At 36.7% G+C, this 27,700-nt stretch overlaps 1 protein-coding gene across 1 annotated transcript in view; it reads left to right on the top strand.

Moving 5' to 3' along the window:
• LOC141906265 (dmX-like protein 2) overlaps positions 1 to 27,700 on the top strand; it is a 344,303-nt gene that overhangs the window by 184,017 nt on the left and 132,586 nt on the right. Inside the window, exons 27-31 of the mRNA XM_074795507.1 lie at positions 6,124 to 6,387; positions 6,551 to 7,616; positions 7,801 to 8,377; positions 11,426 to 11,529; positions 23,828 to 24,064. Coding sequence (XP_074651608.1) covers positions 6,124 to 6,387; positions 6,551 to 7,616; positions 7,801 to 8,377; positions 11,426 to 11,529; positions 23,828 to 24,064 — 2,248 coding nt within the window. The remainder of the gene's footprint in view (positions 1 to 6,123; positions 6,388 to 6,550; positions 7,617 to 7,800; positions 8,378 to 11,425; positions 11,530 to 23,827; positions 24,065 to 27,700) is intronic.

The raw sequence follows: 27,700 nt of genomic DNA on the forward strand, positions 1-27,700 counted from the left end.
GGGCAATTTATTGTATATGGTCACCAGGGGGCGTCGAATATTGAAATTGTTAGATTGTTGAGCATTTGAAACCACTTCCCATGTGGGCATGGTGTCCCTGGACCCCTAGTTTTTGTTTAAAATCACTCCGTAGTCTTTGTTTCTGGTCGTAGAGTCTTATAACTGGTCTAGGAAAGGACGCTTAAAACTCAAACTGCTTGCGTTTACAGTCCTTAATTACGTGCTCCCAGTCCGAAACAGTTGACCATTGGTTTTTATGGTCTAAAATGATATAGGCGTCGTCGCTAGTAAAAATCCTGTTGTTCACCGAAAAACACGTGGGGCCAGTTGCTCAAAGATTGGTTAAGGGAATACCCCGAGTTCACATGTAGTAGGCTAGAGACAGCAGTATACACACAGCGAACTGGCGGCTGCATCCCGCCTCGTATAAACACAGACCAACTGAGATTGACTGATGAAGAATAAACTGCCAAGACGAACGCTTAAGTTGTGAAGCCCAAAGGGGGAAATTTCAAGGATTTTTGGAGCCATTTTAAGTGCATTCTAAAGTTATCATGTGGTCTTTGCAGTAATTAAAACTACCACTTAGTACCACTTGGGCCTATCACATGAACTTCATTTATTCATTGAAGCATCACATATACAGTTAACACAGTTTCATTGGCTTAGGTATTATGGAAAATAGGGTGGGAAGGATCTGTGTGGGCGATTACACTATGCTTTGTAGGGAAGGTAGATATGGCCTATGCGCTATTACTATTACACTACATCGTCAGCCACGCATTTTATTATTGAAAGAGATCGTTACATTGAAATAAACGAAAATAAAACAACTATAATGTCTTCAGAGAACAAATTATCAATTTATTTTCACAATATCCTCGAAAATTTGACCACTTTTGGTTTGGGGAAAACGTCATTTTTAACGGTAAAAACAGCCTTGCAGAAACCATGGAAACGTGAATTTGTTTTCAATGAAAAAACTGACATCTCATGCATCCATTCACCACTATTCAGTCAATTTTAAATACTGTCTTTGACCATATGGACCTTAAAGTACTTTTATTGTATATGGTTACCAAGGGCGTTGAATTCCTGATCGACTTATATATTTTTATTTCATTTCACGTCATTTAAAAGTCCATTTTGTTATCGCACATGAAACTTTCTTGCTTTGGTACAAAATAACTTCCAAACGAGGCTTAGTTTCTCTTCGGTACTTTTGAAACATTCAATGCAGTAATAAAAACTCCAACCCTATTGAATATATATATTCACTTTATTTATTTATTTTTTGGAACTAAATTTCGTTTCGGAAGAACACATGCCCTTTTATGTATATTCATGCTTCACACACGTGCCTGACACATATAGGCCTACTTGCTGCTATGTGTGTAGTATTGATCTGTGCATGTGTGTGAAAAGCGCACCTTGCATGTGGCCTAGTTACAGTTTTCCTGAAAACTGCAAATGATTCAACTGCCAGGGTTCGTCGTAACTGGCCGTGAAAAGCAGTGAATTTTATAGAAGGGCAGTAAAACTGGGAACTTGGAAATTGTTCAATTTACGAAAATAAATTGTCTAAAAAACTTCGTACACAGTGTATAGTAATCGTCAAACCATGAACATGGGGAGTGTCTATTTGAGTCAGTGGGGAAAACCTGTTACCATATTCATGATGAATCGTCATGCAGTTGTGTGTGATTGAGATCGTATCAATAGACAGATTTTCATGAAAACTTCTGGATTCAATCAAGGGGGGCATCTTAGGCTTTTTAGCCCACTTGGGACTTTAGTCCCAGCGGGCTATTGCGTTCACTTTTCGTCCATTGTCCGTCCATAGGGAATGTTGTCCGTAGATGGAATCCAGTTATTTTGGGAAGTTGGGTCTTGATATTTGGTTTATACATGTATATACCCTAGACGCATCTTCAGCCCAAAAACTGGCCCGGTCAGATTCAAGATGGCTGACTGGAAGCCATTGTTGTTTGCCAAAATCACTCAGACTCAAGATGGCTGACCTTTTTTTTTTGCCAAAAATGTCAATTTTGGCCTGAATCCTGAGTCCTGTAGCTGCCTGCTGGTTTGTCATCAGTTATTCTATATGGTCACCAGGGGGCGTTCAATAGTAGAATAACTTAGTATTTCCTTATTATTTTGGTACCTAGGCATATTTTGTTACCACAATCAATTAGAAAGTTGTAGCTCACTTCGAATTTAAAATTATACAATCAAATTTATTAGTCAACGCTTTTGACTAACGGCCATCATCGGGTGGAATGACCAGAAAAACAAATAACAAAGCATATAAACTCACAGGATCTAATATAGAAGCAATGTGTCAAACCTAAAGATAAACAGACTAAGCATTTGTAAGTGATTAATTCATATGTAGAAAGAATCAGCAAATACTGTTCAATACCGGCTGATCATTCAGTTCAATGTTAAGGAATCATAAGTATAGTATGCAAACGAGCGTCTTTTTCATGACTGGACAGATTTTGATTTAAGATTTCATGGTGTAATCTAGGCCTACTTGAAAAAGCTAGGCATGGACATGTTGTACTTTGCCATGCATCAAATAAAGTTTGGATGAATTTGATTTAATTGATTCAGTACACGCCACAGATTTTACCGATTACAGTAAATTCAATCATCATCGTCGACTATAAATATTTGATGAAACACAATAATACTTGCCTTGGAGCTTGAATTCAAACACCAGATTGTTCGAACTAAGAAATTAACCATGAAAATTGACTAAAACAGCAAAAGCATCCTCGAAATAATTGCAAATGGCGCCGTGCATGCCTGCATGCTCATTCCCAGTCCTTTTGCTAGCCGTCTTGAACGGTTCGAATCCCGTAAATATCTGATAATTTTTGGAGTCGTTTTTGAATATTTATATTTTTTTTAAACTCAACAGCGAATGCAAAAATGTATAATAACCTTATTTTATTAACTTAGCCGAATGAAAATACAAACTAGGATTGGGCATTCGTACTAAGTTTTTGCACAGTAGGCGCAGCCTACTGTGATAAAATCTAATAAAATCTAACCACGATAAAATCTAATCTACCCATAAAATCTAACCATGTATGTGTTGAAAATGTTATGGAAATATTCTTATTCCAAAATGGACTCTACGACAAAAATTCAGATGTTCAGAATTTGGAACCAACATGGGAATGGTTCACATCCGTGATCACATGTACAATCACACGTGTTTCAGATTGGAATAACTGATGTTAATCAGTATGACAATCATCGTATGACATGATAATCATCGTATGACATGTGTGATCCCAGCGGTTACACATGTGATCTGTGTTGTTAACCCAATCATATGTGTGAATCACACATGTATTTCTCAATCACACATGTATTTCACAATCACACGTGTTCACACATGTCATGGGCTCCACAACACACATCACACGTGTGATGGCTGGAATCACATGTGTTTTTTGTGTTCTTCACACCTTTCACTCATGTAATGTGTGTTATTCACACACATAACATACATGAATTTTTTGTAAGGGATATCCAGATGTAAGTCAACTTTTTTCCCGCATCCAGCCAATTTCTTCCTCAATGACTCAGTGCAAAGGTTGACGCTGCTACCAGTGTCTAGAAATGCCTAAGTGATGACCGCTTTCGTTTTACCGGACAACTTCACTTTGACAGGTATGATAGACATAGTGCAGAAACCATCATCGTCAAAAGTAGCACCAACAAGCGTCCTTTCAGTTTCTTTGATTAACTTCACACCTTCTTTGGTGACCATTTCTCTGACACCCCCAACATAAACCATTCTTCATCAAAAAAGAGATTTTTTCACTACAACCTGACAATCAGCTAAGCTATGATCACTCTTGCAATATAAACAGGGCTTCATCAGTGCTAGATGTGTCTGTCTGCGATTTTCATCTGTATTGGTATTTAATGATGCATATCTGTCATTTACAGTGATGACTTCTTTGCTTGTTCTGCAGCTTGATACCACTGGATACAGGAATTATCATCGTCTCTTTTCCATAGGTCGGATCACTAGCTTTTCTAGATTCTTTCTTTACAAAGCTGACGAATGTGTTGAGTGAAACAAGATTTCCAGTTGCCTTTGTGGACTGGACTGCTGATCTCCATCTTTCTTGCAAATTATATGGCAGTTTACTCACAAGCTCCCGTATATTGTCAGGATACTCAGATAATTGTAATGCATTCACTTCTCTGACCGCGTTTTCTACCTCCATAAGAAACACTGAGAAATCATCTAAATTTCTGCAGTTGTCAGACTTTATGGTCAGCCAATTGACTGCTTACTTGATGAATGCATTCGCTATTATTTCTGGATCAAGTCTTTTAAAGCTGCCTCATAAACCCTTGTAGAGTGTAGGAAACTGTAACCAGCAACAATCCTGTTTGGTGTTCCAGTAGTATACTGCTCCAAAAAATTAAGCCGTTCATCATCAGTATCGCCACGATACGGGACTTGAATTGGCGCAAAAACGCCTATATACCAGCGGGTCACGATCGAACTTCCTGATATCAATGGTCAATAAAAATTACAAACATACCGTGATATTTGGCTCCATAAGAATCCATACATTCTATATTAGACTCCAAAATTCTTAAGGTCTATGAGCCATTTCAGTCATAACTTCTCAGTACAAGCACCAGCATTCAAGCGACCAAAGTGACAAATGAATGCAGAAATGCAGAAAATGGTCATATGCCCAGAATTTACATAATACCTTCAGGGAGGAAAGTTTTCCGGGTTTATCCGGAATTCCGGATTTTTCAAGTCCAAGGTCATTTTTCTGAAAAGCCTAAAAACGATGAGAAAATGTGAGGGGGGGTAGGGTTTATTCTAAAGTTTGTTGGTACTGGTGGCCGTAAAAGCGCCGCAGACCGGACAACATTTATTTCGTTTTACGATTCTCTTACTGACGTTTAACAAGTGTATAATTTCCTTCTGTTACAATTATCGATCTTTCGGCGATAGCCGTGCACCTGTGTGACGTGACCTCATTTATACGTGTAGGCCATGTCTAGACAGCAGAGATCCTTCATTGTTCTAAGTTTTTGAGTCACTTAATTCTCTGCAGTCATTGAGTGTGGATTGTTTAAAATGAATTCAAAAATAGTAAGTCGTGCGAGTGACGATATACAGTCATTCGGGTAGCACGGTGCGCAGCGCACAACGTTCACTTATTTAGGGGTTCGACCTCTACTGCTTGAGATGCTGATTGTTAGTGAAATGTGGATGTGCCGCATTGGAAATAGACATTACTTTCAAAATATGGTGATCGTTCATGGGCTCAAGATCGCTCTAAGTTTTCTTGTGGAAGAACCCCTAAACCCCCCGGGGGTTGCTTCGCGCCTTCAGTGCTCGCTAGGTGGGGCAGATGTATAACTTTTTATTTTCAGGATTTTTCTTCTATGGTGACTTACCTTGAATGAAACAAATTTTTAAGGTGAAAAGTTCAAATACACGCAAAAACCAGATAGAATATATCTAAATACTAAGCTTATGACAAACATATGAATATATAGAAATTCACAATGAAAAAGTCAGATCTCACATACAAATGATAACCAACCGGACATAAATTGTCCATACACTTATTTTCGATCTCATTATCTGTAAAAAGTCATCCAAAAAAAGTCTCCCATCGTTTGAATTCAATTCAATAGTTTTCACTATTTTTCATTTGTTCTGCTTATAATCTCTAATCTAGAGTACCAATGTTTAATTTTGATGCTGATTTAACATACATTCATGTAAATTAAGGAAAGTCCATATTAAGAATTTCGTTTGTTTTATTTTTTATTGGTACCTAGGCATATTTTGTAACCACTATCGGGTGCAAATTGTTGCTTGTGGCTTGTTCTATGATTGTGGTGAGTTTCAATGTTATTGCTCTCCTACTGTGTTCACCAGAGGCATTAAAGTTTCTGATTGTTGACCATTTCAAGCCACTTCCCAAGTAGGCATTGTGTCCTTGGACCCCTAGTTTTTTTTTTAGACTGAATATACTTATGATTGTGGTTATCAGTGTAGTTAGTCGCTTGGACAGTAAAAGCTGCAAACATTATAATAAATCCCTTGATTATTTTTAGGTAGCCAAGACAGCATTCAACCACAAGAAAGACCCTTTGGATGCAGCAATCTATTTTTTGGCAATGAAAAAGAAAAACTTATTATGGGGATTATTTAGATCAATTGGTGACATCAAGATGATGGAATTCTTTAAGAACAACTTTGCCGAGGATCGATGGCGTAGGGCAGCATTGAAGAATGCATTTGCGTTGCTTGGAAAACAAAGATTTGAGCATGCTGCAGCTTTTTTTTTGTTGGCTGGTTCAGTTAGGGATGCTGTAGAGGTATGTATAGCTAGCTCTCTAGAAATGTATGTTGCCAATGGATTGTTTTTCCAAGATATTTCCATCATCACAAAAAGAAATATTTTAGATGTGTATTTACCCTAACATGAGAATTCCAAGGAGTTATCTTGTTTTGATGTTTTTACATTTTTCTTATTTGTAGGTTTGTCTGAACAAAATTGAAGATATCCAGTTAGCAATCGTTATTGCACGTTTGTATGAGAATGATTTGGAAGAAAGTATGCCAGCCAACTTAAGGCGTATTCTCAGAGAAGAGGTTCTTGGGTTCAATGTCAACGGTGAAACCAGTTCAAACAAAGCTAATACTGATCCATTCCTTCGCAGTATGTGCTTTTGGATGCTGAATGATTATCAAAATGCCTTAAGTACTCTTCTACATACTAACACGGGACAAAACTGCTTCCTCGAATCAGGCCACGAAGAGGAAATTCAATCATATTCATCTCCAAATGTTTTCAATTTCTATGTTTATCTCAGATCGCACCCTTTACTTTTACGTCAGAATTTGGCTATGTCTGCTCAAGATAAGAAGAAACATGTGTTGTTATCTGGATTTACACAAGGAGGTCACTCATCATCTTTAGATCAACATGTTACTTATGTTGACAAAATCACTCCTCTTGAACGTAGATTGTACTTTACTACAGCCCATTCTCATTTCAAAGCTGGATGTCCAATGCTTGCATTGGAGGTGTTAACTAAATTACCTGATGTGATTTGTGTGGAACCTACTGAGGTGATGAATAATACTTTGCTGAAATCGAACTCAAGTAATTTGATAACTTCTGGTATAATAACGGATACAATGCTTTCCAGTCAGCATGTGAAATCAACCAGCAAAAGCAAGCCAGATCATGCACTTGATATTGACTGGGGCAAGACATCAACATCTATTCATTCAATGAATATTCAGCATGATACTATTAGCAGCAATATTGATATCGATGATGAATTAACAGATAGTGATAACAACTCTAAACCACACAGTTCGATTCCAGTGAAAAGTGTTGATATTATGGCACAGCAATTAAAGTATATAGCATGTATGAAGATAGTCATGGAAGAAATGAGTACTTTAGCTACCGGTTTTGAAGTTGATGGAGGTCAATTGAGGTATCAACTGTATATCTGGTTGGAGCGTGAAATGGAATGTCTCAATAACCTTTGCAATTTCATGCAGTTAGAAGAAATGTTTAAGACTGATTCAGGTAGGAAACTGAAAACATTTTATGACCATATAGAATATTCAGAACTTGCTCCATTAACACATTGTTCTAGTTTAGATCATAAAAGATTTCATGCATTAATAATGCACAACCCATTAGTTCATGGGTCGTATCAATTGGTTATTTATACATTTTCATGCAGATTTCAAAACGGATTTCCTGGAAGAAAACTATGGTAATTCAAACACCAAATCCTCAAGTTGGGATAACACCCTCTCGAAACCATCTCTTCATGAAGTCATTCAAGCTGAGAAAATGGATTTGGAAGCTAAGTTGGATCGCATAGCACGTCGGAGATTGTGGTTAAAGGCAAACCAACAGGATTTACGAACTTTATTAAGCTATTGTAGCTTACAAGGTGCTGCCGGGGGAGGAATTGCATCAGTTCGAATGGAATTGATCCTCCTGTTACAGGAATTACAACAGGAAAAGACGCAACAGCAACTTCTATCACCACTTCCATTCCCTACAACTTTGCCGATGCTTTCAGCTAGTATTGCGCCCTCAAAAACAGTTATTGCTGATCCGATTCAACATTTGAAAAACTTAGCACATGATCTACTGAATTGTATCATTTTATTTGACAGCCCACCAGCTTGTGGAAAGTTAATGCAGCATGTATTTACTTTAAGAAATCTAAGTGCAGCATTATCAGCTTGTATTTACCAATCATTATGCGATAGTGACGACTTTGTTGTATCATTAAGTGGAAAAGATGATGTTGGTATGGAAGGCTTTACTAGGTAGGTTAATTCAACTGAAGGTCTTTCAATTCGCTTCCCATTTTATAGGACTTAAGTATTAGCAGGCTATTGCGTTCACTTTTGATTTGTCAGTCTGTAGATAAAATCCAATTATTATTACCCAGGTTGTTTCGTACTTTCGTGGACACAATCTTGTCTTGAGAACGCCTAAACTACTAGTTCCCTCTTCTTGCAAATTAACAAATAGGCTATGTTTGTCTGGATATGTAGTTGTGTATCTGCTTTTTTACTTAAGGTTGGATCCAAGATGGCTGACTTGCGGCCCTATTTGCTTTCTTGGATGCTCGATATGTTAAAAAGATGGTGTCTGATAAACTGTGCCTGTCAGGGGTGTGGAATATTTGAAAAAGTGATATAATTTCAGATAACCTTGTATACATAACATCCTTGGGGGATTGGGGCTGGTAAAATGTCCATCACTATTGGAAATGGAAGTTATTGGCCATATTTGATATGGGTAGCCATCATAGATTTCTGGTTAGCGCCATACAGCTGTTATTCTGTTTGGATGTTCATAACATTTAGTTAAAGAGTGTTGGCATGTATTCATTGTGTGTGCATCAGTAATAGATAAAGCGAGACACAGTGCAGGTCTCATCACCTGTACAGTCACCTAACATCAACGTGCCTACACTTAATTTTTCAAGGTCAAGTGAGGACATAGTTAGTAACCTGTGTGCAGTTTAGATTCATGATTGGATATTTCCACAAACCGCACAAGTTTTTATGTGCCCATTCGATTATAAAAGCTTACGACCAATGATAAGTTAACTAACTAGTGAGATTGTAGGCAAATGTCAATTAAGATTAGGCTTATATTACGAACCTATTAAAAACCACAGTCAGTCAATAAACACGATTTCATCAGGAACCGGCCTGGTTTAATTTCTTCTGCCCTGGAATTTGAATAACTTAGGAGTTTCTGTCGGGTTTTTTATACTGTCCGCATGATTTCTGTTAGTTTTAGTCGTTTTTGGTATTCTCTTAGGATCTATTAGTATTATGAAAATTTGTAGAATCTAAATTTCCCATCAGCAAATTTTCAAATATATTATTCAAGAAGGTCATTCTAATAAAAGACAGTTTCATTTAAAGTTGGCACTGACCAAGATGGAGTTCCTTTTAAGGAATTTTTTGCTTGTTAAAGTTTTCAAGGAAAACTATGTTTCTATGGGGGGACACCAATCAAATATGCTCATTCACATTAATAAGATAAAGTTTGTTCCCATCATTGAACAACAAATTTGATATAAATATGCGTGTGTGCAACCTTTGTCCAATGATATTCTTATAAAAATAATGGTGGCCACGATATTTTCAATTCGATTAATGGGTACCAGAATCTGCAATTTCAACAATTCCCGGACCTCTTTATTCATGGAAATCAATAGTAGAGTCGACTGCCTCGACCGGTGCAGTTGGGACCCCTATTTGTAGCCCACTTGGGACTTGAGTCCCAGCAGGCTATTGCAATCACTTTTCGTCTGTCGTCTGTCCGTAGACGGAATCCAGTTATTTTGGAAAGTTTTGAAGACGCTTCAAGGTAATGTCTTGATATTTGGTTTATACGTGTATCTACCCAAGACACATCTTCAGCCCAAAAGCTGGCCCTGTCAGAATCAAGATGGCCGACTGGGAGCCATTTTTGTTTGCCAAAATCACTTTTTACACGTTTTAGAACTTTTTGAGGGAAACTTTGAAGTTGCCTTAATCAATTACCTTGATCTTTGTATGTATTTGAACCCCCCGTCCCCCAGGGCCCATCAGCATAGCCATGTCTCATTGCAATTGCTGATGGGTATTCTTTGGAAATGGATGTTTTATACTTAAGACAGGTATATCTGATCAGCCAATCATGACGCAATTGGCGGCCATCTTGGTGTCATCAGTACTCATTCGTAGGTGGGAAAAAGTTTTTCGACATTATATTGATACCTAAGCATATTTTGTTACAACAATTAGAACGTTGTAGCTTATAACGTGTTCTATGATTGTGGTGAGTTTCAAGTTCATTGGTTTTTGTATATAGCCACCAGGGGGCGTTGAATAATACAATATCTTAGTATTTCTATATTATATTTGTACCAATACATATTTTGTTACCAAAATCAATTGCAAAGTTGTAGCTTATGACATCATCTATGATTGTGGTGAGTTTTAAGGAAATTAGTTAATCTATATGGTCACCAGGGGGCGTTAAATAGTAGAATAACCTATTATTTCCTTATCATATTGGTATCTAGGTATATTTTGTGATGATGAATATTTTCATGGAAATGAATATTTTGTGATGATCAATTGCAAAGTTGTAGTCCAGACATGTTCTATGATTGTGGTGAGTTTCAAGGTCATTGGTTTTTGCATATGGTCACCAGTGGGTGTTGAATATTGAAATTTTTAGATTGTTGAGCATTTGAAACCACTTCCCTAGTGGGCATGGTGTCCCTGGACCCCTAGTTACCAAATTAAGCGATTATCAGTTTGAATATTGTGAATTTCAGTGGATAGAAATAAAATCAATGATCCATTTAATTTTATTGAACCATAGGCAATTTATGAGGGTTATCTTCCCAATACTAGATATCAAACAAATATCCTTCAATAGACTTGAAACTGCAACCACATTTCCCCATTCCTGTTATCTCAGGATGCACTTCGAATGATGAATATCTTCAATGTAGGTCAATGAGTATAAACATTTTCGGTGAATCACAAGCCTAATATGAATCGCCTACAGAGATAGAAAATTGATAGTGGAGAGCCATTAGGATTTGCCAGTAACGTCGCTGAATAAGCAGATGTGAAGTCACAATTTTTACTGGATAAGGCACCTTGCCAAATCGAGCAATACGTGCCAGACAATATTTATGTTTTGAAACAGTAAAAATGGAAATTATATATTGATTTTATCGAATTGTTCACTTTACAAGATAGATTGGCAGAGTCTTACCTTAACCTTGTGCCATTTCAGTCATATATGTATTAATATCAGGACATTGACAAATTAATTTTCATTTCCTTTTCCAGTACAAATGTTGTATATCAGGAAGGTTTCCTTATGGCTGGTGCTCGTAGAAGAGGATGTTGTTCAGCTGAAGTACAAATCACATCATTACCAGCTGAATGGCCTGGTATGTCCTAGTAATTGTTTTTCCCACTTTGGACTTATGTCATCATTCACTTTTCATCCTTCTTCCATCTGTTCATAGTCAGAATCTAGTTAACTTGTCCACAGGGATGTGATTTTTCCGGCTTAAACCGGATTTCCGGCCTTTGGGACCAAAATATTGACCCCCTTTGATTTGCACAGATCCGTTGAGAGAAGTGGGGGGGGGGGGGGTGAGGTACTCTGCTGACTGACGATTGGTTCCGGTGAGCCATAAAAGCGTTCAAGACCGGACAATCAGAAGTCTTTTTTTGCGCTGGATGGTTGCGCTGCTGTCAGAATTCGACGACGATCGACGACCCTCGAGATATTAATAGACAGTGTTCGCTCGCGTAATGCTGAAAAACGGCTTTTATGGCCCTTCACGTGGCGCTACCTACTGTATTTTGATATGCTAATGAGCAGGTGATGACGTCACTGTAACGTTTACGAGCGTCCGCGGAGCGGATTTTTCAGCATTACGTGATCGTATGCCGAGTAATCTATCGCTCATAAATGAAAACTAAAACAACTTAAGTAAAAATTGTTGTTTATTTCTGAATGCGAATTCATCACTGAACAAATTGATGCGTAATAAAGGAAGATAAACCGATTATTAACGAAATTACGGACCAAGACCTTCGCGAGGAGAGTATGTGTGACAGACAGTAGTTGTCTATTTCCTGGTTAGAATTAGGAACATCATTTTTATCCGAAATGCTCTAAAATCGCTCTCAGGGCAATGAAAATTCAAAATTTTTCTGGGCGAGGACCTTGAGTCATTGCGGAAAACCTACTACCATGTATGTTCATAGTAAATCATTATGCAGATGTGTGTGATTACTATATGTATATATAGTGCTTCTTGTATCATGTCAATTGATAGATTTTCATTCTTGGTCCAAGGGGAAATACATTAGGCTTTTTGGTTTACCTTTGTTAACGATAATGGAGTTGTTATTGAGTCAATTATGTATAATCGCAGTACATTTTTTGTGAGCATTTGTTTCATTGGTTCTCTGCCTAAACGATGTATAATTGATTATTAGACTGAAGACATGCGAAACCTCTGTCGATGACATGGTCGGTTGACTTGGTAGATTTCTGGAAATCAGATCTTCTCTAGTATGATGCAACATCGGTCGAAGGGAGATAGATATCATGGTGTTGACTGTCCTTGACATATTTAACTTCATGTCTTTGACATTGGAATCATCATCATACCCATTTGAACTGCAAAATATTCATACAACATGAAAACCTACAGTACCTGTATACAGTAATCAAACTTTCACTGATGTTGGATATTTGAATGAACGTAAGGCTTATTTCAGTATTCTAAAGCAGGAAATAATAAGCCCAATCAATAGGCTATTGCCATTGGTATAATGCGTACAGCTGTGCGGTACACTTATCAGTCAAGAATGGAGAAATCGGTACACAAAACGTATACATACTACATACAGCAAAATGTACAGGCCTACAATGCTTTCTGGTATACAAGCCTTGACCACATGAACGTTATGGATCTAGGTTTGTCTATTTATGTCAGCAGGTCAGAGAAGGCCTGAGTAAAATTCACTTGCATGGCTCAAATTAATTAGCCTTCCTGCCTGTGAAAACTTATGCTGTATTGTTTTAATTATATCAAGTGAATAGTGCATAGACTGAATTAGACTTTAGGCTATTCCTGACCAAATACTATCCATGTGATATGGCACCAGTTATATTAACATCAGTGTAGGGCCAACAAGAGGGAAAAAGTTATGTTTGTAGTATGTAGGCATGGTAGGCTTATGTGCGTACTCACTTAATACTTAAAACGCTGTTGTAACACGTATGACTGTACGGTAATTTCCACAGGTTAGCCGTATGTGAGTATGTTGACGCTCTGACTTGCAATATTGGGATTCGAAACCAAACAAAAAACAAAAATTCCAGCAGTAGTCCAGTGATTTACCCACTGAGCCACAAAACGTAACTGCAGGGTGGATAAAAGTTAATTGACAAATAGCCTCATCTAACCCAAACCCTATTCTTTCACGCATGCGCGTACGTGGATTATAAGAACTCACGTACAGCGTTTGTAGGGAAATCACGTACGGTTAACCTGTCAAGATCACCGTACAGTCACGTACGGGTAACAACTTTGTACTTAAAATGGTATTGGCTACTATAATAGGCCCATAGACAAATAAAATCTGGTAGGCTTTCTTAGCTTCCACACCTCACAACTGAACCAACTGACCAGCCAGTATATTTAAGGCCCAGTACACACCAACTGGCACAGACCTAACACTTTTTGTCACTTGTGTGTTCCGTATTAGGCTTTCGATAGTCACCTGATTTTCTGTTGTTTCTTTTCTCTCTGAATGTAGTCAAACGTAATTCTAGTAGCCACCCGCGACTCAACGACCTCGATTTAAACTTGATAAATTCAAATTACTTTATTGACGCTTTTGGTTACTTGAACAGATCAGCAATATACTTAAATGAAATAACCGGAATAACAAGAAATCAATAATATGAAAGAGGTAACAAACAAATGCCCGTAAACCTGTAGGACTTGCGAACGCCGGACTTGTAAACTCTTCCGCTGAGCAATAAATTCATAAAATTGACTGAATTTATTGTGAAAAAGAGAGGGAATAATTCAATAACTGTTCTTCAAGAAGAAGAGAGATATGTCGGAAAGAAAACACAACATGGCTACTAATTGAACGGGACCAAATTTCCGATGTTTATGGCTCGACAGTGCTTTTATAACATGGATTGATCAAAATTCCCATGCAGTATCTGGAGATTGTAGTGAGCTGATGGATATCATACGGATTGTATCGGCAACAGCGGTGAGCTAAGAAAGCCTTTGCACTTTTAACAAAAACTTTGTGGAAAAGGGAAAAACCCTAAATATAGCTGCAGAGCAGCGATAACGGATTTTCTGCACAGCCTTATTCGTACTCTTGGTCTTGTCTGGGTACTGTGTCGACCACGATCGCGTATATGCTGATGCAGCCGCACCATGCTATTGGAATTGATGGGAATTTAGAATCCTGTTCAACGGTCAATACTGTTTATTTTATATAAGGAAGGTCTACAAACAGTCAATAAGGCGCTACTTGGAAGCATGGATGACTGGACCAGATGGTTATTTGACTCTCGAAAATCGACTATTAGGCCTTATAGTCTTTATGGATTCCGAAAAAGCATTTGATTAGGTACTACATCAGCGATTACTAAACAAGGTATTATTAGGAAACGGTATCAATGATGGGCCGCTTAAATGGGCTCAGCAGTTTTCTTTAATCGAAAACTGCTGGCCGAAATCAACGAAACTCACATCTTGGAAATCGAAAACTGCTGGCCGAAATCAACGAAACTCACATCTTGGAAATAAGTACAGATGTAATTAGTGGAGTCACGCAAGCTAGTATCCTACTGTGTCTTCTCTTCACTGTCCTGATAAATGATTTACAGGTTAATCCGAAATGTTCAGGACCGAGTAAATTTCCAAAACGACCTTAACAAGTTGTGTCCCCTACATGGTCAGAAGCATGGAAGATGAGCTTCAACCTAAAAAGACATAATATGGATATTGGATACAATGAAAACCCAGGTTCATGTGATAACTCACTCGTGAGAAGATTGTGTTTTTCGAATGAAAAATACTCATCATAACTAAATGACTATTCAGTTCCACGAAAATTGTTCTTTGGAATGAAAAACGCTTCGATCGAACTATATACTTGTTGAAAACAACGAAAACAATACTGTTTGATCAAACAATATACTTTTTGTTTGAACGGAAAACTTTTCGTTCTTCCAAAAAAATTTCTTTGAACAAAAAACTATGTGATGGATCGAATGAAAAACTTTTTGTGCAGACAAAAGAAATTGTTGAGCAAAAAACAATTTAGTTTGAATTATTTTTTCAAAAAGCTTTGTTCGAATGAAATCAATCTGAAAAGGCATAAAATGAATATTGGATACAAAGAAAACCCTGGTTCTATACCTATGAATTCAATTGAAAAGATTATTTTGTTCGAATGAAGGTTACTGTTACCGCTTTACTACTGTTACCGTTTTACTAAAATTGTATTTTAAGATCGATTTCTGTGAAAGCTTTAGTTGATTTGGTATTTCCTTCAGGATACATTACGTGGGGCACATATTAGAAGTTACCTTAGCTTGGGAACTATACCGCTAAACATTTTTTTGGAATACCCGGCACCGTACGGTGGCGCCGCCACGAGCCATGTGACTCTTCCTTAATTTCTTCCTTAGCGCCGCCATTTTTGGTGCGTTTTTTCCCAGGGAGCTGGCGCTTAGATGTAATTCTGAGCAGGACCAAGCTAGCACCTCCGGTTCTTCGGTGAGTTCGTTCCCATAAGTCTCACCATTCAGATACATCGATAAATTTGATCAGATTTTATTCACGGCCGGAGCGTCAGCTCCGTCCACGTGTTTCCTTCCTCTTGTTCTACGAGTAGTCCGAGTTCATCTGACTAACCGCATATAATAGATTTGATCTAAGAAGATATTGATTAGGAGAAATACATTAATTTTTTTCTAATAATCAATTTAATATGAAATCACATATGAAATATAACATGGCCGCCTGGGTCAGTCTGGTGTTGAGTTAGCTCCTGGTATTTCATGAGTTTAGCCATTTTCTTGTGGTGGTAGTGAGAAAAAAACATGACTGGATATACTGTGTATTCATGATGGTTATGTACATTGAGTCATTAAAGTGCGCGAAATGGATTTTTAGCTATTTATGTGGTTTTTTCTTTGAAATTACACCTGAATTTGTGGATATTCAGTGTCACTGGCTTTATAACTGACACCTGACAACTGCTCACTCAACTCAACTGCTCACTCACCTCAACTGCTCACTCACTTGACACATCAGAGATCGTTCTATCAAGGAATTATCTTGAAGCAAACTGTTATTACTGATCTTTTGTGTAGCAAGGGAGCTGTTGGGAGCAATCGTTCTGGCAATGCCTACTCTGTCGACAGTACTAATAGTGGTATTCATCAAGAAATTAGTGAAATTCAACAAGAAAAACTAAATGAACAAGAACAACGAGAACAACCAGATATTCAACCAGATATTCATCCTACTAATGCGAACACTACTGATAATGATTTAGATAGAGAAGTCTTCACCGATCCTGAGAGTTCTAGTGGTTCTCGCCACTCAAAGAGGGCTCCTCCAACTAAAAAACGCAAAGAAAGAAGTTCAACGATCGATGATTTAGAACCGGAGAGCACCTCAAAACTGTTCAATATGATGCGCGAAATGGCAGAAAAAATTGACTCCCTTGCAAACATGAAACAAGACATACTGGATACTTTAAATGTACGGCTCGATAGTCACACTAAAATGATCCATAATTTGATGCATCGTACTGAAGAGAGACTATATGACCTGGAACAATCGACTAAAGCCAAAATTACTGAAATTACAGATCTGAAGTCCCAACACACACGTGATGTTGCTGAATTAAAACGTGAAAAAAAAGCAACAAAAAAGCCAATTGAACGACTTCAAACGATATGCTATTGAAAATAACCAATACTCGAGAAGGAATCACTTAGTAGTCTATGGAATACCCGAGAAACCGGACGAAAATTGTACTAATTTAATTGTCGAAACACTGAATAATAAACTATCGTTGGAAACACCAAATAAAATCTCTAATGATGATATTGAAGTGTCCCATAGACTCCGTAGTAGGGCCCCTCAAGTTGATGACGGTGAGAAAAAAAACCCGGATGGCATAATAATTTGTTTTGTGAACCGAGGTGTGAGGGACTTTATTATTAGAAAGCGCACATTATTGAAAAACACAAAGATAGTGATCAAGGAGGACTTATGCAGAGAAATTGTAATGCTCGTAAATCGCGCGGTTAAATCGGACCTATACACAAATGTCTGGACTGTGAATGGTAAGGTGATCGCGTTGACAAAGGATGGTAACAAAAAGCGCCTTCAACTTTACGAACCATTACCAATATAAACTTTGTATTCACAAATTCTTATTATATATATGTAATTGTGAGTAACTATTAATAAGTTACTTTTCATGTATTATCTTGTGTGTGTGTGTGCGTGTGCGAGATTCCTTGTGAACTAATTACCGCACATTTAATTTAACTATTACAATTTAGAATAATTTCGTAAGGATGTAACTTATACTATTATATCAATTATCTATCAAACACCATGTTGCGGTGTTTTATTTTTGTGCATATTTTTTTCATTACAAACTCTCCCTTTATTGTGCATGTTTGGACAACTTCTCGTAAGGATGAGCATATAAGTCTGAATGTAAGAATTAATCAACTTTTCCTTGTATGTAAGGGTATACGTAAATGTTATAAATGTATTATTCTTCTCATATTTTGTGTTTACATTAGATTTATACTTCAACACCTAGAAAGTGTTAATATTATTTCAAATAAGTATATGATTAATTTGATCTCTAGTAATGAATTTAGAGGAAAATAATGTGTTCGATGGTAATTGTAGTTATTACCAAGTAGATTCATTGAACAATATACCAATTGGTTATAATTTTTCTCTGCTCCATGTAAATATGAGGAGTTGTAACAAAAATTTTGAGCATTTTTACACCGCTTACAAATCTTTCAATTGTAAGTTTGATATTATTGGCTTTTCCGAAACGTGGACCTCCGATTTAGAAGATAATTCATCCATGTATAATATTGATGGTTTTACAAGTAAATTCCTAAGTAGAAAGTGCAAAGGAGGTGGAGGCGTTGCTCTATATATCAAGAATGATATTTCTTTTCATACTGATAACCAGTTAGATATACAATTTGACAGTTTTGAACACCTTTTTATTGAACTATCTAATAATGTATGTATTGGAGTGGTATATAGGACAGGTAGTGGTTTGAACGATTTTAATAGAGATTTAGATTTACTGTTATCAAAACTCACTGAAAATAAGAGATATTTTATCATGGGTGATTTTAATATTGATCTATCGCATTCATCTTCCCATTTACCTACTACTAAATTTGTTGACTCCATGATGTCAAATTCTCTTTTTCCCCTAATTGATGTTCCTACTCGTGTTACTGATACTTCAGCAACTATTATTGACAATATATTTACAAATGCCTACCTTAATCACAATCTAAGTTCTGGTGCTATTATTTGGAACATAACAGATCATTTTCCGATCTTCACTTGTTTGAACTTATCTCAATTTGAACGAAATGCTAATTATAAAGCAAAACCCAAATATTTTTCTTATCGCGAAATAAATGCTAGAAATGTTAATATTTTTAGAAGGAAACTATTGATATCTGACTGGCATTGTATAACGTCCTTGACTGATGCATCAGTTGCATATTCAGAATTCTTTCGTATTTTTAAGAATTTATATGATGATTGTATACCTATTGTTAAAAAGAAATATTCTAAATTTAAAGCTGGTTCGCATTTATGGATGACTAGAGGATTGTTGAAATCACTGAAACATAAAGAACAATTATATAAACGTTATGTTACTCAACGAACTCAATCATCAAAAGCACGCTTCACCTCCTTCAGAAACTTGTATAATAGGCTTATCATCCAAGCAAAAAGAAATCATTTTATTCATAAATTTGATCGAGCCGGTAATAACAGTAAATACACTTGGAAAGTTATAAAGGAATTACTAAATAGAAATTCTGATAAGAACATATATCCAGATGATTTTAAAATCAATAATAAACTAATCTCAGATCCTGATGTAATTGCCAAATCTTTCAATGTCTATTTCGTAAATGTTGGACCAAATCTAGCTAATTGTATTCCTAAGCAATCAGAAAGTTTTGAAAAATTCATGAATCCTCAGCTTGATCATAATTTATTTCTAAATCCAATTCTACCTCACGAAATAGAATTAATTGTCAGAAACTTTAAATTGAAAAATGATTGTGGTTTTGATGACATTAACCACAAAGTATTGAAAAGCGTAATTGATACTATTTCTAGTTCACTAGCGCATATTTTCAATCTTTGTTTTTCTGAAGGTACCTTCCCAGATGAGCTTAAAATAGCTCAAATTTTTCCATTGTATAAATCAGGGGATAAACAAATTGTTAGTAATTATCGTCCAATCTCTATACTTCCATGTATTTCTAAGATTCTAGAAAAACTACTACATAGCCGCTTAGTTAAATACCTCAAATTGCATGACGTTCTAACTAATTCTCAATTTGGATTTAGAGAGGGGTACTCAACTGCTATGGCAATTAATGTAATTACATCTGCTTTAATCAATAACTTGGATAACAACAAACACTCAATTGGTATTTACTTAGACCTTTCGCGAGCATTTGATACTTTAGATCATAAAATTCTCCTAGCTAGATTGAATAATTATGGCTTTCGCGGAGTTGTACTAAAATTATTTTCCAGCTATCTTGAAAACCGATTTCAAGTTGTGAAATTCAAAAATCATATTTCATCTCCGCAAAAGTTAACATGTGGAGTTCCGCAAGGTTCAATTTTAGGTCCTATACTTTTTCTTTTATATATTAATGACTGTATCAACAGTTCAAAATTATTTCAGTTCATAATGTTTGCAGATGATACTAATGCCTTCATGTCTCACAAAGATTTAAAATCTCTAGAATTTCTGGTCAATAGGGAATTATCAAATTTAGATCATTATGATAGTATGATGAATTTGGAGTAGTAAATATCCTGTGGATCGGTAAAGTAAAATGATGAAGAAAATGGGTAATTGTTAAAATCACTGTTTGAGGACCGCAGCTGAATGTGAAGTCTTGCAGCAATAAATTTGTTTATTTATACTTGAATTGATAATCGAAGTGACAAGCAGCCTGCGGAGGATTTCAGGATGAAGACTCTGAAAAATATGTCACCTCATTGAATGGGGCTCAATTTTCGATGTGGAGGCCCGACAGTGCTTTTGTAACATAGATTCATCAAAATACGCACAGAATATTTGTTGATTGAAATGAGCTGAATGATATCATACGGATTATATCGGCAACAGCGGCAAGGTAAAAAAGCCTATATTCTTTTAGTAAAAATTGTGTGGAATGAAATAACAATAATAAGAAACATGCTATTATTAATAGGGTTTTCTGTGAAGTACGGGTAACAGGAATAATCACCCGAATCTCAATAGGGTTTTCTGTGAAGAAACAGAAAACCCTAATAAAGCTAGCATTATCGTCTCCATTACTTTGCCATTTTTCATGTGTTTGAATTTTCATAACGGGTCATTGTGAAGTCAGAAAAATGTAGCTTGTATCTCATATCCTGTCAATTACAAACCACAACAGAAATTTTCAGTAATTTTCTGCCTGGTCTGTATAGACCTATATTAGAATAAAAAATTGATGTACAGGAACACTGCCAGCCATTAATTTAGGGGATATAAAGTGAGGAACTACTGTGAACTTCTGATTTTTTTTCTGCTGCCAGCCAAGGCCTTTCAAAAAGAGATGACTGAATCAAATTGTGGGCATCATTTGACATTGAATTGAGATGGAATTATTTCAATATTTTTTTACTGAGGATTAGGATAATCTTGGCCTTAGTACAATGACCCAGTGATATACTGTGCCCATATCAGTGGTTAATGGATGTTAGTGGATTTTGGCGGTATGTAGAGAGAATCCCACAATTATAACGAAAAAGTCAGAAAATGAGACTTCGAGATAGTAGTAAAAAGACAAACTAGTGGGCACTTAAATTAAAACAATGGTGAATACAAGTTGAGAGACTAAAATAGGACAATGGTTTTTCACAATGGTTTTTTTTTTTTACAATGGTTTTTCACCCCATAATAAACTTATATCTAAATTCCTCTGTAAACTGGTTAAACTCAACACTTGATTCCCCTTTGATTATTTGTTTTTTTGCTCTCTCATCTATTTTAGTCTCTCAACTTGTATTCACCATTGTTTTAATTTAAGTGCCCACTAGTTTGTCTTTCATACATAACGATGAAACTTTTAATATTAAAAATAAAAGTTCAACTTTAATAAAAGTTCAATAGACAATAAAAATTATTTTTTTATCATAATAATATTATTCACATCATTATTAATATTATTACTATACATTCTCATCAATAACGAAAATTGTTTTCTTATCATTATAACATTCACGTCATGATTATTTTTACATTTCTATCATATTCTATAATTTTATATTTACTTCAAAGATATTTCATACATTCTCATCAATAACAATTATTTTCTTATCATCATAATATTCATATTATTATCTATACATTTCTATCATGTTCTATCATATTTATTTTATTACGGTGCTTGTGTGGTCACCTTATTGGTGATTACAATTGGACGAATCAGAAAATTCACATCTGGTCATACTTGACTCTGGACATTGACAACTAGGGGACCGAACATCGGAAAATCTTTTAACAAATCATCGTATCCTTTATTGAAACGTTCAGCGAACTGAAAATATCATATACATTCATTCTATTTATTTATTTTTTTTATGCGAGTCACGTCGCTAAATAGCGTATTAGATCTAGAGCTCAATCCAGTGAGTTTCCAGTCGGCTCCGGTCGGTTTCCAGTCGGCTCCAGTCGGTATTTAGTAGGGGCATTTTGTATAATGTACTCCTTGCACCCCAGAGAGGAAACGGTGCACCCCATAAGTAGGTCACCCCACAATGAAAATAACCTAGTGGTACCAGCTTGGCAGTATTGATCGATCAAATATTTTGTACATTGGATTTCCCTCAGATTGCACGTTTCCAGAAAGTTGAGGTAAATACAATTCAAGTCTCAATGGACTCTTCTGTTTGACAACAACTTGTTGACAATTGAACTGTTGTGATTTTTCGAAAATATCAAGAAGAAGGTCGATTTTGAGCTAATGAAATATGTTTCATTCAGCCACCTATCTTCAGAAGTTCAGAATCCTCGGGCTGTTGGCAAATTTCAAATCTTTACGGGTTGTTTTTGGTTTGTATCCAAGTTAAGCTCGGGTTTATCGTCCTCGTGCAGTTTTCTGGGTACATGTTTTACGTTTATTGAATATGCTTTAAGGCTTTTGCCTGCATACAATTTTTGGTAGCCTTAAACACTGCCTGGTGCTTGGCTAATCCTTCTAAAATGTGCCCCACGTAACGTATCCTGAAAGAAATATCATAATTTTCCGGAGTAAAATTTGTATTTCTGAGGGATACTTAGAGTGTATTTTGACCCTTATCGCGTGATAAAACTAGTATTTTTCATTTTATACTGCAATTAGATGGAAATATTCCGGTTTATAGTCATATTTTCTCGTTTTAAAGAGCAAATGCTTTCAAAATAGAATATTGTGTAAAAGTCAATTTCAAATGTGGTGTATTCACAAATATCAAATATGCTACTGGTATGAATTTTAGTTCAGCCATTACTGAAAAATACGACTTTTAAATCGGCAATTCCAGCACATGCTCACTGTTATCGTTTATGTAAGCAGGTGCGTGTTTCTGACGTCATCTCTGACAAACCCTCGCGGCTTCCAGTCATTTCACTAGACATTTCATGCAATATTTTAGCTAAGGCCATCCCAAAATAATTCTCTGTTTGCCATAACACCGACTGAAGTTTTCAGGATGATTCGGTAGGTAGGTAGACATTTTTTTGTAAAATTAAGGGCAAAAAATATTCACCGTTTTATATGGAAACAATTTCAAAAATCTGCGATATGCGCGGGAAATTTGTCTATACACTAATCCACGTGCAATGTAGATAAATGGAAGTCCCAGAATTCAAATCTTTAGAATTTTCATTTGATTGAGTTCATAGAAATGAAGCTGCAACATCATCAGGTGGAATGATTTCAGGTTGTGAACTTCTTCCTGATGATGGCTGTTAGTCAACCGGCGAAACGTTGTGGTTTTGTTTAAATTCATGTAGAAATTTGAATTGTGAGACTTCTTTTATTTATGCCACAAATGGCATCAGGTAAAGGCTGGCCATAAAACCCCCTGTCGCTTGTGTTCATTTAAATTTGTTATAGGCATACTTTGGGAAGGGATCTTCAATATATCAGGCATGCTTTTTGAGCAGGCATGTTTTCCTCTAACCGTTTCTTTTTTGTGGGACATATCAACGGATTTTAGCATATAGTATTTATATTTGATAATTTTTACCACTGACATAGGATTCATCTTACATGAAATTTGGGTTACCTAAAAATCGGACATAAATCATCAATTAAACAAATTATACAAGTATAGTTTTATTATATTTTAGGTGTGTCATCTCTTAGAGTATTACTTGCACGTGAAATGGATGAAGAAGCCCCCAAACTTCCAGTTCTTATGACTGAATCACTGATCGGTGTCTATATGAGTTTACTCATACATGCCCTCGCTTCATACGATGCGAACATCCTTTATCGATTAGTTGCTCATCCCTTTAATGAAAACATGTGGTCATTACTGTTTGGTGGAGGAGTGAAAAAATGTATGCCAATTACAAAGGAATCAGGTAAGTGTATTGCTACGCATAGTAGGCATTTTTATACTCAGAAATCAGCAATTTTTTAGGACAACAGTACACATCCACGTCCTCCTATTGTCGTCATGAAATCATCATATCAAACAATTACATGTGTTTACTCAGTGATAGTGTGGCATGGGTCAATCTTAAGCGAGTTGCAGATGAACAGCGCACCTCACGGCTTGAAATATAATCTTATGACTGATGCGGATAAAAAAAAGACTGTTGAGGAAAGTCTCTGTCTTATCATCTGTGTCATGGTACCTCAGTTCCCAGAGGTCATTATTTTCGCAGTTAATGAGGGTATCGGCTTACATAGTCAGTGCTAATACACGAAAATGTTTTTTTGCTGTTTGACTGAGTAGAATCGAAACTCATCAGCACAATCCTATTGACTAAATCAAGATATCTTTCATTTTCATTGTCAATGTTTTTAGCAATCTTATCAACTGGGGCCATGAGGATTAGCATCTTTTTAGAGATAACTGAATTAGAAACTTGAGGTGGTGTTCGAATCACTCAATCATGCACCGAAATAAATGCAAAATATAAATTAGCTTTTAATGCTACATACGACTTTATGATTGATGGTTTAGATAACACGTGTTTATGTTGTTTTGCTGCCATTTATAAAAGAATAAATTACCCTAAATGAAGGGAAAATTTTCTTGGTTGGACTTTCCAAATCAAGGGCTGTCACATGGCCACACTAATACTTATACACGGATAGAAAATATAAGTCCTAATAGGTAATAGAATGACATATTCTAAACTGTGAATTCACCAGTAGCCACGACTAAAATGGGAATGACAAGCATGATCCGTGGAATTCGATCCTGCCATCTCCCCGTCTGTTCTACTTATGAAAACACAATTGTACTGTATAAATTATATAGAGCGGGGAGTGTATTTTTACAAATGTAACCCTCAGATTGCCTCATTTCATTATGAAAAGTTAATTAGCTAGCCGTAGTGGCCCCTGGGGCCCTTGTTTTAAAATGAAGCATTCAAATTGTGAGATGTCCATCCCTATCGAAAATGTTGGCAATTGGTGATCAAATATGCCTTTACACATTTCTTGTATGCATGATACAGCCTGCAATTATTGATGGATTTCCACAAAACTAACTGAGGATTGGGGCAGGTAAGCTGTCCACCCCTATTGAATATGGAGGACACATGGATGAAAACGCGGAAATATTGAATACACTGTATTTTTCCTTGAGTTCCACACGTGAACCAGCTGTGAAGCTTTTTCGGGGTATTTGGGGCCCTCCGCCAAGAAAATTTTAGAAACTAAAAGCGTTTTCGGAGCACTTAAGAGTGATCTTGAACCCACCCACAATCGACGATATCTGGCACATCCTCATTCGATAACAATCAGCATCTCACAAATTACAGGTCAAGCCATAAATTATTGCAATTAAAATGCGCTGAAAAATGCTCACTAAAAATTACCACAGTGTATAACATCTGAAGGCATTCACCATGTACGCGCGTGGCAACAGTGGTAGGCCTATATTCATTATTACTGTTGCCGGCCGGGCCCCCTATACCTTTAAATCATTTTTGGACTATTTGGAAAAAAATATTTTTTCAATCAGAAATTTTAGAAAATTAAAAGCGTTTTCCAAGCACTTACGAGTGATCTTGAACCCACCCACAATCGACGATATTGTTTTGGAAGGTAATAGCTATTTCCTATGTGGCATATCATCAGTCGATGTCAATTAGCATCTTGCATTACGGGTCGAGCCCTGAATTAATGCAGTTAAAATGCGCCGATGAATGCTCACTAAAAATCATCACAGTGTATAACATCCGAAGGCATTCGCGTACATGCACGGCAACAGTAGTAGGACTATATACTTTAGGCCATCCCGAAATAATTGTATTCTTTTTTGCATTTCACAGTCATAACACAGCACACATTTTACGAAGATCTATAGTGTGAGCAACACTGAAAATTTCTAACTGTTCCTAAGAAATTGAAAATGGTTGAGTATCATCGATGGAACTCATTTTCATGCCCATATGTTAGCGATCGTTTTTTGAGCCCAATTATCTGTATTAGGTTTGCAACACAGTGATGATATTACAGTGCGCGTCGTTTATCGATAGCATTGTCCACAATATCACTTTATACATGCCGCGTTTACTGTTTATGTATCAACAGGGATGATCCGCCTTTTCAATCAATTTTAGGCCAGCCGTAGGCTGGGCCTATTACTATACAAATGGAGCGAATTTAAATGACATGGTTTCCACACAAAAGGCTCTTTTGCTTGCCAAGTGAGGGCATATTCGAACAAATGACGTATTTAAGCGTTATCCATTCTCGGAATCGTAGCGAGCAGAATTTTGAAATAGGGTTTCATAAAAATGTTTTCTGCATTTTTCACGAAAATTCTATCGGGAAAATTTAAATTTTTATCAGCCAATCAGGAAGTTGTGTCTTCCCTGTGATTGGTTTATCTGAAAATATCAGCAGCTGTTCACGTGAATTATCGTGATTTCATTACTGGCGCTTTTGCGCATGACGTCATGTATCAACACGCGACAATACTTCCGCGTTCGCTACGTGTTCGCTGATTGGCCCATTTACTGGGAAATTCCACAGAAGCCTAATGTGGTTTGTTACAAGCGCTGTGATTGGCCCGACCCGATTCTGGCACGGCTTTAGCTTAGTGGGTTCGAATCCCTTGACGGGTTAAGATGATGGATCCTATCAATATCTATTGAAACAAATATGTATCCCTGTTGGGCAGCCGCGGATATCTACCGGAAGTGTTCAGGTTCGACATTTCGAGGTTTCTTTGAATTTTGGATTGATATTGAAATCCGGTAAATACCGGCGGTAGATTGTGAAAACCCATTGCATGATATTTGTATTACTTAATCAAAGAAAAGCGTCGGGGCCGCGCCAGGAGTTTTCGCGATTCAAGTAGCGCAATAGCCTACTTCTTCGTGTTCGTCCACCTCAATTTTCACTCCGCCGATCTCTGACACGGCTCTGTCGCCATCGGCGCTGTGATTGCACTTTCGTACCACTCAAATTATTTATTTCCATATCAGGGAGGTCTGGAGAATAAAAAAGTCAAAATTTGGATATCACATAGGCCTGATTTCATCGAATAAGTCGACCATGGTCGTTTCGTGTCCGTACTAATTACCACCTAAAACCGTCTGAACAATTTTGTCACAACCAACATTTCGTTTACAGAAATCAGGTGTTCACGTACGACACGTGAACCCGCGGTATCGGGTTGACGGTATATCCAGGACAGAAAAGTCACCTCACATTGCGCATGTATCTGCGCAGGTTACAACACGTATTTCTCGCTTCCGAGATATTATTGTAAACAACCACGTGCTAGGGGGATATTCTTCTTCTTCTTCCGATATCTGTCAACATCAACTGGTTGATGAAACACAGTGTATAATAGGTGTGCGCAATAAATATATACAGACAATATATTTTGACAACAAACGTATGGACTGGAGCAGACGACTTTTTGACGGGTTGCATGGCTCCTATTTTAAACAAATGAGAAAGCGATGTCCTTCTTGTTTATCAGTGGAGTTATGGGAGAGATTACTGGCTTTCCTGCACTGAAGTTTGGT

The sequence above is a fragment of the Tubulanus polymorphus genome, chromosome 5 (assembly GCF_964204645.1).
Source record: "Tubulanus polymorphus chromosome 5, tnTubPoly1.2, whole genome shotgun sequence".
Classification (NCBI taxonomy): domain Eukaryota; kingdom Metazoa; phylum Nemertea; class Palaeonemertea; order Tubulaniformes; family Tubulanidae; genus Tubulanus; species Tubulanus polymorphus.